At 41.1% G+C, this 18159-nt stretch overlaps 3 protein-coding genes and 4 non-coding genes across 7 annotated transcripts in view; 4 read left to right on the top strand and 3 right to left on the bottom strand.

The window, feature by feature from the left end:
• LOC126563082 (peptidoglycan-recognition protein SC2-like) overlaps nucleotides 1-18159 on the top strand; it is a 260445-nt gene that overhangs the window by 57179 nt on the left and 185107 nt on the right. The gene's annotated exons all lie outside the window — the stretch shown is intronic.
• The window catches only part of LOC126562295 (calcium uniporter protein, mitochondrial), a 134389-nt gene that overhangs the window by 17284 nt on the left and 98946 nt on the right, over nucleotides 1-18159 (top strand). The window contains exon 2 of the mRNA XM_050218754.1: nucleotides 17849-18077. Coding sequence (XP_050074711.1) covers nucleotides 17849-18077 — 229 coding nt within the window. The remainder of the gene's footprint in view (nucleotides 1-17848; nucleotides 18078-18159) is intronic.
• LOC126562946 (sugar transporter SWEET1-like) overlaps nucleotides 1646-18159 on the bottom strand; it is a 207476-nt gene continuing 190962 nt past the window's right edge. The window contains exon 4 of the mRNA XM_050219551.1: nucleotides 1646-1656. The gene's annotated coding sequence lies outside the window, so the exon portion shown is untranslated. The remainder of the gene's footprint in view (nucleotides 1657-18159) is intronic.
• On the bottom strand, nucleotides 11507-11578 carry Trnah-gug (transfer RNA histidin (anticodon GUG)). The gene has a single exon. It is a non-coding gene; the product is annotated as a tRNA-His (tRNA).
• Nucleotides 14332-14404, top strand: Trnav-aac (transfer RNA valine (anticodon AAC)). The gene has a single exon. It is a non-coding gene; the product is annotated as a tRNA-Val (tRNA).
• Nucleotides 14771-14842, top strand: Trnah-gug (transfer RNA histidin (anticodon GUG)). Its single transcript has one exon. It is a non-coding gene; the product is annotated as a tRNA-His (tRNA).
• Trnav-aac (transfer RNA valine (anticodon AAC)) lies at nucleotides 16303-16375 on the bottom strand. The gene has a single exon. It is a non-coding gene; the product is annotated as a tRNA-Val (tRNA).

The raw sequence follows: 18159 nt of genomic DNA, 5'->3' as shown, positions 1-18159 counted from the left end.
GTGGATTGTTCTACGAAGTATGTGTGTGTTTTATTTGCTCCTTGCTTAGTTGTTTTCGAGTCGCTGGGAATTTTCGATCGTCGAGTCAAAAACCTTTATGAAGCACATTGCCTGCCATAAAAATGAACGCAGCGAAGAAACAAATCAAACATCAAAATGAACGAAAAGAAAACCAAAACAACCACTCAGGTGCTAAAACTGTCTAGCCAAAATGGACGACTTTCTTACTCTTGACATTTCTCTGCCTCATCTGACAAGACCGGGTCTCGTTAGCTGATTTTCTTCGCTAATAGAGCTTCAATATTTTCGCAAATCATCTTCAACCTTCCACCATCGTTAAAGCTGAGCTTTTTTCTTCTAAAGATTCGGGAGCCTCTTTTTTTGGTTGAGTTTCATCAAGACAAGGGTGTTCTTACAAAAAAAAGTGCAATTTACGAGAAATAATTTCCATCTCATTTGGTAACCAAAGAACAAATGAAGCTGGCTGCTACCAGTGTAAAGTGCGGACAAGCAGAAGAGAGAGCTTTCCATTTTTATTATTATTTTGTTTCGAGGCGATGAAGACTGATTGTTTTGAAGGCAATTTGTCTCCAGAATTCTTTAATCCAGCATTATTACAGTAAGCTGACTTTCGATGCTGGATTCTTGACAATGGCAAATTCTATCTGGTGTCTGGTCTTGTGGAAGCGTTTTCTTGCGTGTAAATAATTTGAATAAAGTAAATCGAAACGAAAGCTTCCATCGTGTATTGATGGAAGGAATGAATAATCATAAGCTTTGTGGAGCTATAAAATTCAAATAAATTAACATTGAACGTTTTATTGAAGTTCGGTTTAATATTGTTTAACATAATGAAAATTGGATTACAGATCAGCAAGCTAGAGCGTATCAAATAGTTTATTTTTACGAACCACCAGGCGTCTCCATGAAAACGATCCTCCGCGACTCGATTGGGCCGGTAGTCTTTGCAGCCTGTGGCATTATTTATTTTCATAAATTAAGGGCTTTCTGCACACAACAAAGTTACGTAACGGTAACTCTTTCCACTTCTTACGATTGCCTTCCCCCATCCATTCACGGGATCGCCGTTACACGTAGTAAATTTCAATTCCTGTCCAATTAGGCAGAAGCGCGTAATTGATGCAAACTTCTACCCGATACCCCTTTGCTGCGTGCGAACACGAATCGGCCAAGGTTCGGTGATTAAATCTTAGCCCATGGTACGCCAAAGAGAGAACAGAAAACAGAAAACTCATAGCGAACCTTTCTCACACCAACTTCCGATTGGATTCATTTGATCAAACAGCACGCTAAGAACAAGATGAGGGCTGTCCCCGTGTGCGTGGGTGTACATTGCCACAAACTTTGCCGCACCATATACCCCGGCCCACCTGGTAAAGCGATTGAAATATTCAAATATTTAAATTTATTCATTGCCTGCAACGCACAACGATCGTCAACGGTTGCCAGGTAAATGTGCTTTTCCCTTTTCAAATAGCTACGTTCACAAAAGCATGTGTGCGTGTACCGCGTTCGCCTTTTTTCGCAGCCTAAAAGCGGGTGTGTTACTAGGAGTTGACGTTGAAGCTTTTCTTCGCCGCGCTGGCAAGGAAGAAGTACGTTCTTAGGCTTTTCACAGTTTTGAATCACGCACTGCTGCCGCTGCTAGCTATGCTCCTTTGAAAAAAGGGGAGAAAAACTTCATTTCCCAAGCACAATCCCCTGGATAACGATGGGAGCCGCCCGACCATTGTTGGGCCAGGGTAGAGTGCGACAGGATGGTCTATTTGCCTGTCTGTTTTTAAGGATCTTCAGCGACCTTTTGACGGTGGTGAAATCGAGTGTCAGTTTATAAGTGGTCGATAGATTGTGGGGCGCACTAATGTGTGGTGCCTTTTGTTTGCTAATGGGCTGGCGCCGGGAATTTGGCCTAGGGGTTTGTTTTAGGCCATCGTACAAATCAGTTCCAATGTGGGTGTTTACCGGGTGTAATACCCTGCAATTGATGGAGGGTGCTGTGGTGTTCCCCGAAGATAAATGTTTACTTTTACAGCGGCGTCGTGCTCAAATTTCGTAGCACAAGGAGAATTCGTAGTAGAATGCTCATGTAAGGATAATAATAAATATCCTAGGGCGAATTATGTAGTACGTTGATGTTACATTCTGTGAACAGAGACTGGGCCAAAATTAAATATTTTGAATAACTCTTTAGCGTACACCCCAGCACTCAAGCAAATTTAAATCGCGCCAGCTTGCCAGAGTCCTGTAGTTCCCGGTTTACAGTAGACAACTCGTTGAGAGTGCAAACTAAGTCTATCCCCGATAGTCTTCGTAGGACGACAATTCCCAGCATTTTGTGGAAAAGTGTGGCCATTCGACCATTTTTAAATTGACGGATCCTCATCAGAGCAGGGCATCGGTTTTTTTTGTATATAACATTGTATCCGAAGCATATTTCCAACTACGCCAGCCCTGCTCGATATATCTAGTGGAGCTCGCCGCAATCTGTTACGCCTTGTTGATTATAAGTGCTCGTCCTCCAAGGGAATATTTTATACTCTTCGGCAGTTTAAGCGTTGTCGAAGCATTAAAATTTGTGAAGGAAATTAACAGCCCGAAATTTTACTTCGTAAAACTCTTGTTTGGCTGCCCGCACATTGCGGTATTGACGGCAATGAAAACAAATTGGTCAAAAGACCAGACCAACTGACCAAAAAAGGTGCTTCGGAAGGATCCTTTTTCGACAGGCTTATCCTGCCTCACGGGTACATGCGTGCATGACTCGGTGGCAGAGTTTGTGGGACACTGATGAGCTCGGGAGGTTTCTATATTCGATTACTCCCCAAGATTCCCCTCCCCATTTCAGGTGATCGTGCGTTCATTCAAATGATGTCTAGACTTAGGACTAATCATTTCGCCTTGGGCGAAATGATCCGCATCTCCAGCGTATAAGACATTTAGGTTGACTTATAAAGTACGTGGCTGCGTCCTCGGATACAGCGACTGAGATCATCTTCTATGGTCTTGTGTGGAATACGAGGCTGCTCGACCCGCCTTGTTAGACGCAGTCCAGGGCATTGGAAAGTTGCGTTCCGATACGGGACCTGCTGGGAGACTGCGACGAGGATTATTCGTGTGAAAAAAAAATTTTTTTGGCAGTTAGCAATCTTGAGAAATCTTCTTTTTCTTCTTGGCTTAACAACCTCTAAGGTCATGCCGGCCATCGTAAATGGCTTACCAGACTGCCGATACCACGTAGTTGGTTAGTCAGTCCTTACTACGGGGGGACGGTCCAGATGGCATTTGAACCCCGGTCCTGCCGAGTGAAGATCGGCGTCGCTGTCGCCTATACCACCGCCCCTGAGAAATGAGGAATATTTTATAAAATTTATGTATTTTTGTTTTAAAATGTAGTACCTGTGTATTTTACCAAGTTAGTTTAATTAAACAAAACAGTTTTTTTTCTCTTTTTTAATGAACTTAAAGTATCATCTATTATTTTAAAATAAGTCGTACAAGGGCTTCTTACTTCATTTTATGTCTTCTTCCTCTTGGCTTAAGGATCTTCTGGGATAACGCCGGCCATCGAATGGCTTACTAAAACTTTGATGATACCACGTAGATTGATAGTCAGTCCTCGTTACGGGGAAACGATCTTAATGGGATTTGAAGTTTTATCTTGCAGAGTGAAGACCGATGCCGTTGTCACAAAACCATCGGGTCAAAAAAAAACTCTTTTCTGTCCATTCCTCCTTAATTTGTCGAGCGTACTTAGCGAGCGTCTTTTTTTTTTGTTTTCCCTAACAAAAAAAAAATCCAAAAAATTCTAAGAAATCCATATTCTATTGCTATTACAAGATTGATGCTGCTTACATAATAGAAAATCTATCAACAAATTTTTGTCCAGATTGAAAATTTTTAAGGCATTTTATGCATCAAAAGACACAATTTGAAAGAGGACATTCCAAACATTTTTGTAACGTTTGAATTTGTTGGTTCCGCTTATTACCCTACCTAATCCGATAACAGAGCCATTTGGAAAGGCTTACTCTTTTTGACACGATGTGCAACTGGGTGAGAGTGAGCGAGCGATAACAGATTTATACCATGTCAAGCCAAACCAAAAAGGATATATTACCTTTGTAAGCTCTTCGTGTTCGAAGCTTTGGAAGTAGATTGATTTTTATCCTTTTCCTTCTCGAAATTCGCATAAATCATGGAATGGAAAAAAAGGCATCCTGCCGTTCTACTGGAGTTAAGATTGTAAGATTCAATTTCACGCTGATCCCGGGTTACGTATATTTTTTACGATAATTGGCTTTAACTCTGGCGGTTGCATCAATGCAGCATTTTTTTATTTTGCTTTGAAGTATAGTATAAGAATTGGAAATAAATACATACTAAAACTGAAGTTTTGTAGCACTTTACAACAAGACAAATCTGTTGTCGGATTTCTCGAACAAATGTATTGTTATATCCTTCGCTCAAGCAACAGTGACGCTAAATCTTTGCCTAGATAAACATAAAATAACACAACGTGCACCATCTCAAAAAGCTTGCCTTAAAACTTTTGCTTGTACGTGGGATGGATACATGTTTTCGTCAGTTTATGGGGCTGGTTTTGCTCGTTTCAACCATCGTCATCCATTGCTGGCATTTGCCATCTTTGCGAAACCAACGAAAAATGGTAATGTTTGAGTAATGTTGTGTGTTATGTTGCGCGGTAAAGGGTTCTTGTTTGTTTTTCTCGTAGCTTCAAGCGATAATGCACTGTTGTCTACCAATAAGTATTGCTTACTTATTGCTACTGGTGTATTTTGCCATTTTTATTGTAGCTCATAAAATGCATTTTTTTATCCTTCCCAATAGGGTAAAAAAAAATAGAACCTTTTTTGCTGTTCTTTTGAGAATTTCCAGTCACCAAGAATCAATATTCGATGTTCCATGATGCTAACATCATAAATCTTCTTATTTTCTTCAACCAAAGAATGCAAGCTCATAAGCTCGGAACTTCTATTGTGGCAAGGGATTAAAAGTATCAGGATTTCACGATACTTTGCTATCAGCCAACACGATTTACTTCACTGTCTTTCACCGTGAGGAGAGTGGTCGATAGGAGCCCCACACATTATTGATTGATTACATGCAACGAACTAGCCCGTCACACCCTCTGCAAACACACCCAAGGCTGCATTAAAAAAAAAACGGTGTTTTTATCTAATCAAAAGCAATATTTATTATACGAGATTGATGAATAACTGTTCCGTGGAAGAAGCAGATTGATAAGCATTTATCTCGACACGATCGATACTTCACGGTTCGAGTGAACGATGGAAAGCATTATGTTTATATTATTGCTTCCAAGTCCAATCACTCCAGGCTAGTGAAGAACTAACATTTACCTTTGTTGCAACCGCGGCAGCATGTTGCAGGAAGTGTACTATCCACGATATGCTATCATTACAATATGCGAGAAGCAATCATGCTTGTGTTTTTTGATTGAGATATTCTGCTGCTGCTGAGAGTCCTCGAAGACAAGCTAGAATCAATAATATGGATAGACTATTTGTGTTTGATGGATTCGCAGATGGATGAACTATTTGTGTATCATCTGTTTGTTACATAATATTTATTGAAAAGCAAGAGTTGCGTCCTAAGAACGGTAACAGTTCGTTCAGTGCAATCACATGATCGAACGAAGTTCGTTAGTCAAGAACTTTGAATACAGGTTGAGCGAACAGCACGTCCAATTTAGATCGCAACCTAGAACGACTGGTCATACGACTAAAATCGCGGGCGAACAGGAACGACAGGCTGTGGTGACAGGATCCACGATGAGGACCACTTTCTGTGGTACAGCATCGTATTTGAAACTGCAAGACCCTCCTTGCTGAGCGCAGTCGAGTATATCGGCAGACGAACTGGTACAGAAATTAGAGAAGTGTTGGCTACCGGTAACCTCCCCTATATGAGGCTCAACTTCCGATTCGCCAGAGACAACGGTCTTGTCCTTTCAATCCGACAATTGTTTGTTTACAATTGTTTTTTGTATATTTTGTAGTGCCACGGTTGATTCGTTGACGGCTCAACAGTACTCGAGGACGGTTACAACTCTACCGTAAAAAGAAGTAAGGCGTATTCCATAGTACAGTGTTCTCTAGTCCAGTCCAGCCTTGCCAAAACAAGTTTGACTGCGTTGACGTAGTGTTCGCAGTGTTTACCGGGTGCATTCTCGAGTCGCTCTTGCTGCTGCGAGATGGTACTTGTCGATCACTCTTAGATTGGACGCTAACCAGAGCGAGCTTGGAATGTCACTGCTGGACTGCACTGGAGAACACTGTACGCAGACGCACCCATGTTTGTGCTGTTCAACTTATTTTGCTTGTTACAGTTTATATCCAGATAGGGTTCAAATCTCATCCGGACCGTGCCCGTAGTGAGGACTGACCATCCAACTACGTGGTATCGGCAGTCTAGAAAGCCATTTTCGATGACCTGCATGACCTTAGAGCCGTCGAATTTTTAGAAATTTTGTCTTATCATGCCTGGGATAAAGCAAAAAACAGCGAGGAAATACCGATAATCTTGTTTATATACATAGTCATCGCATGCAGTGTTGACAATACGGCACGAGCCGTCATACTTAAAAATATATAAATAAAATAAGGTACGACACGTTATAGCAGCCAAAATCCCGATAGTAGAACGATTCCGTTCGTTCTACTGCGTATGAGTTATATTGAGAAAAAGCTTTTTTCTTGGTATTTTTCATCTTACCATCTTGTTTGTTGCGAATTTAATTAGATGTTTTAGATGTTGGCTAGTAAATACACGCGATGCATAAGCATGTGTAATGGTCATTTTCTTTGCTGAAAGCAAGGCTTTCTAAACGTTCTTTTAAGCATTAAATTTTGAGGGGACAGTACGAATTCACCGGTGTGAAAACCATTGTCCAAAAATGAAGAAATAAGAATAAAACTTATAAAATAATATCTTTAAATAAACTTAATAAACTTTAATAATTTAAAAGTATAACGAAACCAGTGAGTTTTATTCCACCCTCAAATCGATCCTGTGTGAGTGAATGTTTAGTGCAGAGGAATGTCTGATCACTTAACGTTTATATACTCCTTACACAAATATTGGATCATTCAATTTGCTTTCATGATTCTGACTGGCATTTTAACCACTGCATCTTCCCGCCCCCTCCCCTCCGCCCATAAAAAATGAACGTAAAACCTTAATGGTTCGTTCAGTTCATTAAAAAGAGCGAAAAAATTGGTTCAAGTTGATATAAAAGTTGGAACTTCACCGACTCTATATTGAATGTTCTTCTTATTGGCTTAACGACCTGTAAGGTCATGCCGGCCATCGAAAAGGCTTTCTAGGCTTTCGAAAAGGACCACGTAATGAGGTTAGTCAGTCCTCACTACCGGGAGACGGTCTGGATGGGATTTGAAACCCGGTCCTGCCGTTTGAAGACCGGCGCTGCTGTCGCCTATACCACCGGGCCGCCCAAATTGAATGTTATTCTTTGTTTTAAAACCTAACTTTACCTTTCTTTGGTGACTATTCGTTGCAATTATATGGGGGGTAGCTTGCAAGACCTTTCCTCCAACCCCCTGTCTCGTCGGAGGGCCTACGCATCCTAGTCGCATCCTTAAGTCCCGTAGGATACCAGGACAGAAGGACAACATGGAGAAGCCGCCCCTGACATGGAGAACAGACTAGTTATCCACACACACCCCCCCCCCCCCCTCAATTTAGCCAGGAAATCCATCTTCCCTAGAGGTTGGGTTTCCCGGTATACCCAAGCTCAGATATTTGGACAGATATTTGAAGAACATTCTGTTCGCCGTGGACGTATTGAGTCGGAGTAGAGTATGGAGAGCCTACGAAGTCCTTCAAGAGGATTCGGATCCATACCTATATCAGTGCGGTATTGCTACATACACTGAAAACAGAACCTTTCTTTAAGGCTTTTGCAAACTTTTAACATAAAAAACAAAATTCACCTCGATGACAAGATGCTAAGAGAGAATGCTAATCTTTTGATTTATGAAGCAATTTCTGCTATACATGCATAAATACTCCACCCGGCATATGTCCCCAATACCGTCGTCGAGACTCCTTCTGCAAAGATCAAAGATTGTATCACCATCAGCATACCCTGGCGCAAAAATCGCTTCAGTGCCGGCTGCCAGTGAGAGCTGCCGTCTTCTACATGTGCTTTTATTTCTCTTTTAACCGGAATTCGACAAAATCAACCAAATATGTCTGCTATAACCTCACTTGCCAGCTACGCACAGGAACGTGCTGGTTTAAATAGCATCCTTTCGGTGTTATTCACACATCCCCCCAAGAGTTGTACTGCTGACATTCCCTTTCGTGACATTCTTCTACCATGCCTGCCACCTTCCGCATGGCCGTGCGTGTGCTTTCTTCCTTGGTGTGGGAAAAAGCGTGACTAGTTTTAATCATGATTACGCCCGGATTAGTGACCGTAATTTGTTTTATGTTTCGCTTTCATGCACGTTTCCTACGCATACCATGACAGCCCCTGCCTTGAACTTTACCAAGAAGTCACTCTAACGGCGTGCAATCGGGAGAATCTTTTCGGGCATCATGCGAGGCATAACATGCTCGCCACATATGGTGGGTGATACGACATTGGACATTATATCGCTTTATCGACCGTTATTTTACGTGAGAGTCATCAGACGAATTTTGCTGTGCATTGCGGTGGATGTGTGGAGATTTTATTCTCGATGGTTGATTGTTGAAGATTAATTAAAACAAATTGCAGTAAACCTTTTCTCCTACTTTTACAGTGCTTTGATGCATTCCTAGGGTAACTTTTTTACCAACCCATCTTTATAGTATGAATCTGTCACTGTCCGTTGAAGAAGCAATGAGGTACCAAGAAGCAAAAAGAACCAGTCCACCACACATTATCCTTCAATAAAAGCTTCCGGAGCTCTAGAGCGCCACCGGATGCAGAGAAATTACATTTCGGGCACCCACGAGACACACCACTCACGCACGCTCTGCTTTGATCATCGCCTTTCGGCAAATAAAGCGCAAAATGTTTTATGATTCGCGGCCGGTCTCGAAGCCATTGCCTTCGTAGGCTGCGTACGTTGCGTACGTCATTTCGGGTATTTGGCGCCAACACAAGACGGCTGGAATTTTGCAGACAGTGGTTACTCCTGTTTCCTACCATGCGCTATTCCAGTCTGTGACGAGAGATAACGAATAAAAAGCTGCCGAAAAGTGGTATTTGCGAGACATTAGCAAAATATGGATGTTTCACCGAATCATCGAGTATATTGGAGAAAAAATTGATGATGCTATGGTTGTCTCCATAAGATGATAATTTATTAGACGTAATTGGATCCGACGTGAATGTGAGTAAGATGTGTAATGAATTGGGTGTTATTCAAAGAGAGGCGAATGATGTCTCAGATATTCAAAGCCTCTATAAGTAAACAAAAATATGTGTTACTCAAAGTATTTCGGACGTGTCGGATCTTTACTGTCTTCCAGTAAGTTATGAGCTCCTTCATCCTGCTCAGTCTACTCCTAGACAGACTTTGGAGCAGACTGAGTTGGTGGCCCTGTGCGCTTGGGTATCTAGTTCTTTGAGCATACCGATGCAGACTATGGAAGCCATCGTCCCAAACTTCAACCTCAACTTCCCTTCCCTCCTCCATTGATGAAAATATTCTTAATATTCTTTGTGAAACCTGTACCTCGTGTACAGTATTAACTATCTAGTGAAAAGTAAATCGTAAGAAGCCAGAATTTAGAAACCAAGACCTCACGAGAGTTGTAGATAATTTTAGGAGAAGGGAAAACAGATTTCAAAAATGCAGATTGATTTGAAATAATCAATTTAATTCACTACAGGACAGTCGGCTGAACAGCGGTCCCGGTCTTCAAACGGCAGTACCGGGGTTTAAATCCCATCCGTCTCCTGGTAGTGGTGACTGACTATCCAACTACGTGGTATCAGCAAGTGTAGTAAACCATCTGAAGGTGGGCAGTAGATCACCGTTGAGTACTGGAAGCGTCTCATTAGCTCTTTCAGTTACCAACAGTGATTGTAAACTTAAGACGCCAGACTACGCTAACCAAGTAGTCATAGCGCGGCGCCGAGACGTTTCCTTCGGGAGTTAAAACGTCTATACCTTACATTTCGAAAAAGAAGAAACATCTGCCTCCCTTTTACGGCAGTGTTGAAATCGCCTCCGAGTGCTGTTGCCCCGTCTACGAATCACCCGTGGCATTACAAAAAATACATTTTCATCAAAACATTAAACAAAAAAGGAATGATGGGAACGAATAAGGCTTGAAAGGATGATGTGGATGCGTAATCATAGGACAAGACCGTTAGCTCTGGCGAATCGGTGAATGATCCTCATGTAGGGGAGGTCCTTGGTAGCCAACACTTCTCTAATTTCTGTACCCGGTCGTCTGCCGATATTCTCGACTGCGCTCAGCAAGGAGGGTCTTGCGGTTTCAAATTCGACGCAGGACCACAAAAGGTGATCAACATCGTGGAATCCGTCACCGCAGCCACACACTTTTGTCTGAGCCAGAGTTATACGCTTTAGATGAGCATTCAACGCAAAATGATCCGTGATCAGTCGAGACATCATTCGTATGAATGCCCGGTTTAAAGAGAGCCCATCGAAAGAAGTCCACAGAGACACTTGCGATGGAAATAAATTATAAAAATGGAACTTATTTCGCCAGGAAAATAAGTGTCAAAATACCAGCTTATTCATCGAGTACAAACATGTAAATAAAGTTATTTCACACCTTTTCATTCTAAACTAATTTGCCCTCACAATAATTTACTGTAGTCTGATTGAATCATTACTAAATATATTATCTTGGTAGTACAACCAACCGTTCTACTTGAATAAAATGAAATATTTTATCCCTTAGATATTTCGTTTTTTTCTAACCTATTCTCGTAATAAATGATTTCATTAAATTGGCATTTGTTTTCTCTCAACCGTCGAGAGTCGCTGCGTGTGTGTTCCTTGTCTAGATCTTCTTCGTAATTCTTTTCCTAACGATGCCTGAAGAAATTCGTATATTTTATGAGTTGAAGCTCTATTTTTAGAGAGATTTTCAGTTCATTTTTAGCACCAAGACTGCGGGGTGTTATCGCTAGTATGTAAGATGGCCCCGTTCGTTGTAGAGCAAAACCGGTATAAACAAATGTCTTCAAAGATAAATGGATTTGGAATAGAAATCAGTGTGTTGTGTACGAGTGTAATATTTTTAGCCATCACATTTATTTTTCAAATTGTTTCAGTTTTTTTATGATGATGATGTGTAAATACAAAATTTTGGAAGCTTTACAAATCCGAACACCCTTATTTAATGTTTAATCATTTTTACCGGATCATATAAAAGTAAAAAAAGAAGCTTTCCTTCATCCGTGACAGTGTTTTGTATATCCACAACTGCTTTTGCACACAGCTGGCAACACTGCCGTGACCAGGATTCGAACCTGGGTTACTACGGCCACAACGTAGGGTCCTAACCACTAGACGATCACGGCTATTGAAGGTCGGTGCGTGCCGTCGATTTGTTGTGCGATTGGCTCGCCGAGATTGTACGCTGTCAGCCTTTGCCGAACGCTTGGCGGAAAGTTGAAAAGCAGTCACGCAAAAACTGAGACTCTACTTCTCTCTCGCCACTGTTTCGGACTCTCGCCGATAGCACTTTGCAATGCACTGCGTGCCCTTTCCCTTGTTTTGTTTGTTCGCATCTTACTCAACTCCCGATTTTGCTTGTGCGCATTTTCGTTCAACCCTTATCGCATCGTTATTTGGCCGGTTCATGCGGGGCTCGTCTATACCTTCGGGAAATGCTCATTCGCGATGTTTTTCGCATGCAACGCATGTCTTACGGACCTGTCTCTATTACGGGGCGGTACCATCGCGATCGGCGCAGTAAACCGCGTAACGTTGCAATAGAAATATTTTGCTTACGCGGATGCGTATGTTATGTTGTGCTAAATGTAAGCAATAAAAATGAAATATTGATGTCGATTACCGGCATCATCTCCAGCTCGATTGCTGGTGCTCGATTTAACGAGGCTCAATAGTATGCCAGCTTTAAGTAAGTTTGTAGATTACAAGCCGTTTAAGGGGACAAAGTGTACACAAAGCATTTAAAATTATAGATTCAAAAATTGCGTCCATTTGCGTATTTAAACAGAACCATCCGCACACTCCTTCACTTGTTCCTGTGCGTCAGCATCATTTTCCGATGTCAGTAAGAGTAAATACGGTAAGAGAAGCAAAAGTTTTGCAAAGAAGATTTCGGCCCCCACATCAAGCTGCCCGTGTTTGCTTCATTTACCTCCACTTACAAATGAAGAAGCAGCGGGTGCGTTAAATGTAGCAAAAGTTTATCGGTCTAATACAGTCGAACGTGTGCCGCATACTACTGGCGTTGGTAACAGGACTATAAATGGGCGCACTGCCGAAACCATAATACCCACCCACACACTTCATTGACGATGGGCCCTACCGAAGATCGTGAAAGACTGTGAATGAGCAAGGGGTCTAAGTGAAACGAGCTTGAAGGATTTCATAATTCGTACGTGTTGGGGATCAGCAATGGGATAAGCTGAATGATTCGTGCGCCCTGTTTTCTCGTTTTCTTACTTCTAGTGCCGTGCGACAACGACTAGAACCGGGGAGCACAAGTATCCGATTTGGAGAATGTTTCTGTTTTTCATGCTCGAGTGCATTGCACTTGTTTCGCAGAGGAGGCACACAGTGAGCGTGACAACGTGTATCGCGTTTTACGAACAGCTCTCGTTTAGCGGATCGATCGGTAAATGTTTTGCCACTCAAGGGTGATGATGTTGGGCATTGATTTTCCATTATAATTTTCTTTTTCTTTACACAAAACACAAGAGATCGGTTCTGGCTTGTGGGGGTGGGTTCTCCCAGCGTCTTTAAATATATTTCAAACATGCCGCAAGAATGTAAGGTTAGGTTCGCTTTAAGGTGTGAAGTAAAATTAATTTCTGCGGTGTCAATATTTGCTTTGCGGTCAGGAAATTTGAGATGGTTGCAAAGAAATGATAAAATTAACCCGGAAGGAGCACAATCATCGTAAAGCCCTTGTTTGCACTGTGAATTCCATGTTCCAGCACGTATTTGTGTTTGTTGCTGATAATTCTTTCGGTGTGTTTACTCTCTGTTTCTAACTTTAAGATTATGTGTTGAAATTTAAATTGGCGTTTAAATTATTTAAACTAAACTATCAGCATAATAATCATTTCTTTTTTTTAACACACAATTCTAGTACACGTTCCATATTTGCTCAAGAAATCGATTACAGTCAGCTCACCCAGCCAGATTAGATATTTATCAGGGTGTTGAAAAACAATCAGAAAAGCGATCCTTTTGCAATCGCTTCCTGCACGGTTGCGCATCATACAATGCTTCCCTTCAATCGCAAGTGAAATCGAATCGAATTAAGCAAAACAAATCCCATTCTTTCCGGCTTGAAGGACTCACATTGGTGTTCCCACGGAAGCGATAGTACGGATCGAACGGGTGATGAATGTTGACAGCCACAGTGTGCCCAATCTGACGTGTGTATAGAGAAGGCATAAGACTCAAGGGAAGGACACAACGGAAGTACCATTTCTGCACAACTCGATGGATTACGAAGATAAATGTAGAGTTTGATAGCACAACTGAGAAACTGTTATTTTATGTTTCTGTTGACCAAGCCGGATGATGGGAAAGTTTCGCAACGGAACGTCTTTCAAGCTTAAGTCTCGGTGGCACTTGGTCATTTATATTCTGTTGGTGTGGTTTTTCGAAAGCATTCTGCCAGATGAGTGATTTTTGGCGCGGCTTTTTACGTGTTTTGTACGTCATCCAGCCCATCCAGATATGTCATCCATCCATCTTACGGGCTTGCGAAAAACAAACACCATAAAATGGTAGGGCGAAGGTGATTTTGGGCCGTTGGGTTGTTTTGATGATTTTTACGACAGTTGTCGAATCAATAGCTGTTTTGCAATGATTTTGTGTCCACAAATCGTTATTAGTTGGGTTGCTTAGGATAGTAACATCAACTTGGTTTGCTGGTCGGTAATCTTGTTTATCTATTTTGTTATTTTAAGAAAAAATTTGAGCAATTAAAAAGTTGGAAATTACTTTGGGGAGAGAGTTGGAACATGAGGAACGTTTCTATTAAAGCATTAAACATTCTTATATTTTTTTCCATTTTGTTTTCTATGTTAGATTATGTTTTAAACTGTTTTCTAGTTGGAATCTAACAGTTTCCGTGGTGTAGTGGTTATCACATCCGCCTAACACGCGGAAGGCCCCCGGTTCGATCCCGGGCGGAAACAACACTTACATTTTTGTTCCTATTTCCAACGTATTTTATATAAATTAAAATCGACAGAGAGTTAGCGACAAGGGAAAACAGTTCTATGATAGTTATTTTGTGTATTAAGTATCGATCTAGATGAAAAAGCACTCAAGTTTTGCTCTTTTAATACAGCTTCAATGCTCCACCTGCACCGCTTACGATCGTTGCTTTCATTCGCTTCGCTTTTTGGTGGGGCGAATGATTTTATGCTCTCGGTTTGCTGTACTTTCACCGTGATTGCGGTGGGAGTGATCGGTTGTGCATCAATCTCTAGCCCAGTTTCGGTGGAAGTTTGCATCATAAAACGGCGCCGGAACGTTGAAAGCTCAACACAACATCTGAAGCCGTGATCGTCTAGTGGTTAGGACCCTACGTTGTGGCCGTAGTAACCCAGGTTCGAATCCTGGTCACGGCAGTGTTGCCAGCTGTGTGCAAAGCAGTTGTGGATATGCAAAACACTGTCACGGAAGATGTAGTTTTTTTTGTGTTTTTGTGGTTTACAGGGTGGGTAAAATTCACAAAGTCTCTTGTTGTGACTACTTTACATACTCTATTTCATATTATTTGTGCTATTTCCTGTTTTGATTCAGTCTTGTTTCAAAGTTGCGCATGTTCAATTTGTCCCCAAGCACTATCCATGTCTGGAAATAGTGAAAATAGAATGTGCATACATAGCAGAGAACATAAAACAAAACTCAATTGTAAAAGCAATATACCAAACAATTATAAACATCCTTCCTTCCCCAACAATCACAAAAAGCACAAATTCAACAAAAAAAAACTCGCATCGAAACAACGAACCTTGCGTTATTTATAAGTAAATGAAAAGATCCACACCCAAGAACTAAACTTTAAACATCAGTGCAAATTGGTTAGCAATCCAAACTTTTCTGTATGGAAGGACTTTGTGGAAATAATTCATTAAAACATAAATTCAAGAGCTGTAATGAAATTGCAGTACCTAATGTTGATGGAAATCATAAAATCGTTTAATGAAAAACTGCCCTCATTTCAAGGGCTAATAAGACCAAAACTCGAAGGCATAACGAAACAAATATTGGATAAGTAGACTTAAGCTATTGAATTGTATTATTTTATTTAAAAAAATGGTACTCTAAGAGTGCAAGACTGCATATCTTGCTTATTTAGTTATTTTATCGAATGGCATTAAATGGCATTTGAAATGCTTACTAAAAACATTTTTGCTTATCGTCTCAATTTTAGTTCATGCTTATAAGCTACACAAAAGCTTTTCTTGAACAGCTCCAGTCCTACAGTCTAACAGTCTCCATATGACCAGTTTTTCCGAAGAAACAGGCGACCAACAGGCTTGGACCAAGGCTTCTTCCACGGATAACTTTCGTTGGATTTGGCAACGAGGTTGAAGACCTACACGGTCGATTGTTGTTTTGATTCGGGCTCATACGGATAGATCCATGATTCGTCACCTGTGACAATCTTATAAACATCTTTCAAAGCACCATGATCAAATTTTTTTCACATGAGATTTTTGTTAGATTTTTGGCACCTGTTGTGATTGAAGATTGTCATTAACCCTAATATTTATTAAAGGCAGAGGAAGGAGTAAGGCTATTGCATTGCAAATTGTCATTGCAAAAGTTTTATATGTATGTTCATAAAAGTTTTTAATCGAAATTGAGTTAAAGTTTCCTTAAATGAATTAAATGTTATTAAATTAAATTTGATCTGCAGTTAGCCAACAGACGAACAGGCCAATCGCGAATCACAGAAACTAGAGTGTTGTCGTAGGGAATCAGCAACTGAAGATGTTTTAATAGATTTCGTTTGTTTGTTTTAATTTGCGTTTTTGTTGAAGTGTAATTGAACAAAACAATAATATAATAAAATACCAATTGTTTCCACCCGGGATCGAACCGGGGGCCTTCCGCGTGTTAGGCGGATGTGATAACCACTACACCACGGAAACGGATTGATTGAACGGTCAACAATTTTAGCTAAATCGTTACCATTCACCCTTTCCCAATGTGGGTCAAACACTAATCCACCCCACGTTCGGACCCTTAAGCACGGCTGCGTCATAACAAACGGAATCGTGTGGCTAAACATTGAACACCTCTTGAAACGGTTCAGTGAGTGTCCTTTCTGTACAGATACACACACATACAAACACACACACACACACAACTCCTCATTAATCACAACCACAGGAGTGTTGGTGTGATTGTTTTGGTTTCGGGTGCACCGGTGTGTGTCGAGTGTAGTAGATTGGGTAATTATGATAAATATTTAATATCCCTCGCCAGACCCCGGGGCCGGTATAATAGCTGAAGGTCAAGAAAATAACTTTCATTAAGCGTGGCATGAAGAGCTGGTGGAATATCAGCTCGAAAAGCATGTGAACTTCAGGTGGAAATTCGTTGTTCGGATGTGTTCTAAGCGACTGTTTGATAAATTGCAATTAATCCCATAGAAAAGAAAATAAATTATTAACAAAACAAATGGTAATGGGTATAGATGAAGTTAGCATAAGCTTTGCTGTTTTACAGGCAAGAAAATAATGACTTCTGCTTGAACCCTCAGATAAAACCGTTTGCTGTCCTAATTCGTTGAATTCCAGGCCTCCTGTAATTTGGGTCACAAAAACATTTGGCTTTTCTCGTTAAACATTATAATAAATCAGCAATTATTTTGCACATTTATTTGGTACAGACATCCGACAGAGCAAACTGATCGTTTTACCTATAATATTTTCATTTCGATCACGCTTTGGTCAATCTAAACCTTCCTTTGTTATCAGAAAGATGAAGTGTCTTCGGAAAACACTTCAGCTCAGACAAACCACAGCGGAAATGCAAGGTATGAAGGAATGGCGCACTTCAGGGCATCAGTGTACTTTGTTGCCTGAAGGACTATTGCCGCAGACGGGCGGAAATGAGTTCGGTATTCCTCGGTGTGCTCTAACTTTACCACAATTTACCATAACCGCTGTGCGAACGTTTCGTTGGCTGGAAGTTGCACGTAGTGTAGTTCAACCGCGCTCTACCATACATACGCTGCAGGATACGATGAATGGTTTATCCGTTTCCCACTCGTCCCGAAACCGTGCAGTTAAGCATACCAGATTTAATGCGATGAAGCCTCCGATAGGAAGGAAGATAAACTGCTCTCCAGGTATTTATGTAGGTGCAGCACTTGGAGCGTGTAATGTGAGACTTATTAAATGTGAAGATGGCTGCCTCCTGACGTCTTGGATAGCCATTTGCTATTTATTTATTTATTTATTTATAATTAATTATGACGGCCATTTGCTATTTCTTAGTAGAAATATAGTTAGACATGAAATCATTTTAAAAATTTTAAAAAGTTTCCATAAATTTTATCTACCCCGTACCAACCATTGTTTATTAAAATGATTTCACGCTTGTTCTTCTCATTCCAGGAGACACTGATTGTGTGCGCCAGGCGCCAGTTCTCCACCGCGACAGTAGCCAGCGGATGCAGCAATCGAAGCAACAGAAGTACCCGTAAACCCAGCATCATCGAAAGTGTAGCCTGTCGTGAATATAGCACCACTTCCAGCAATCGTCGCGACGAAACCAACAGTGATATGATGAGCAGAAGGAATAGCAGCAGTAGTAGCAGCACGACCACCAGCAATGCTCCGGAAGGTAGGCAATTGGTGTAGCACTGCAGTGTAGCTTGATTGCAGCACTTTAGGCGTCGAAATGCAAATTAACACCGTTCGGTCGG

Source organism: Anopheles maculipalpis, chromosome 3RL, assembly GCF_943734695.1.
Source record: "Anopheles maculipalpis chromosome 3RL, idAnoMacuDA_375_x, whole genome shotgun sequence".
Lineage (NCBI taxonomy): Eukaryota > Metazoa > Arthropoda > Insecta > Diptera > Culicidae > Anopheles > Anopheles maculipalpis.
The sequence above is the reverse complement of the archived record's forward strand: the minus strand, read 5'-3'. Positions and strand labels throughout refer to the sequence as shown.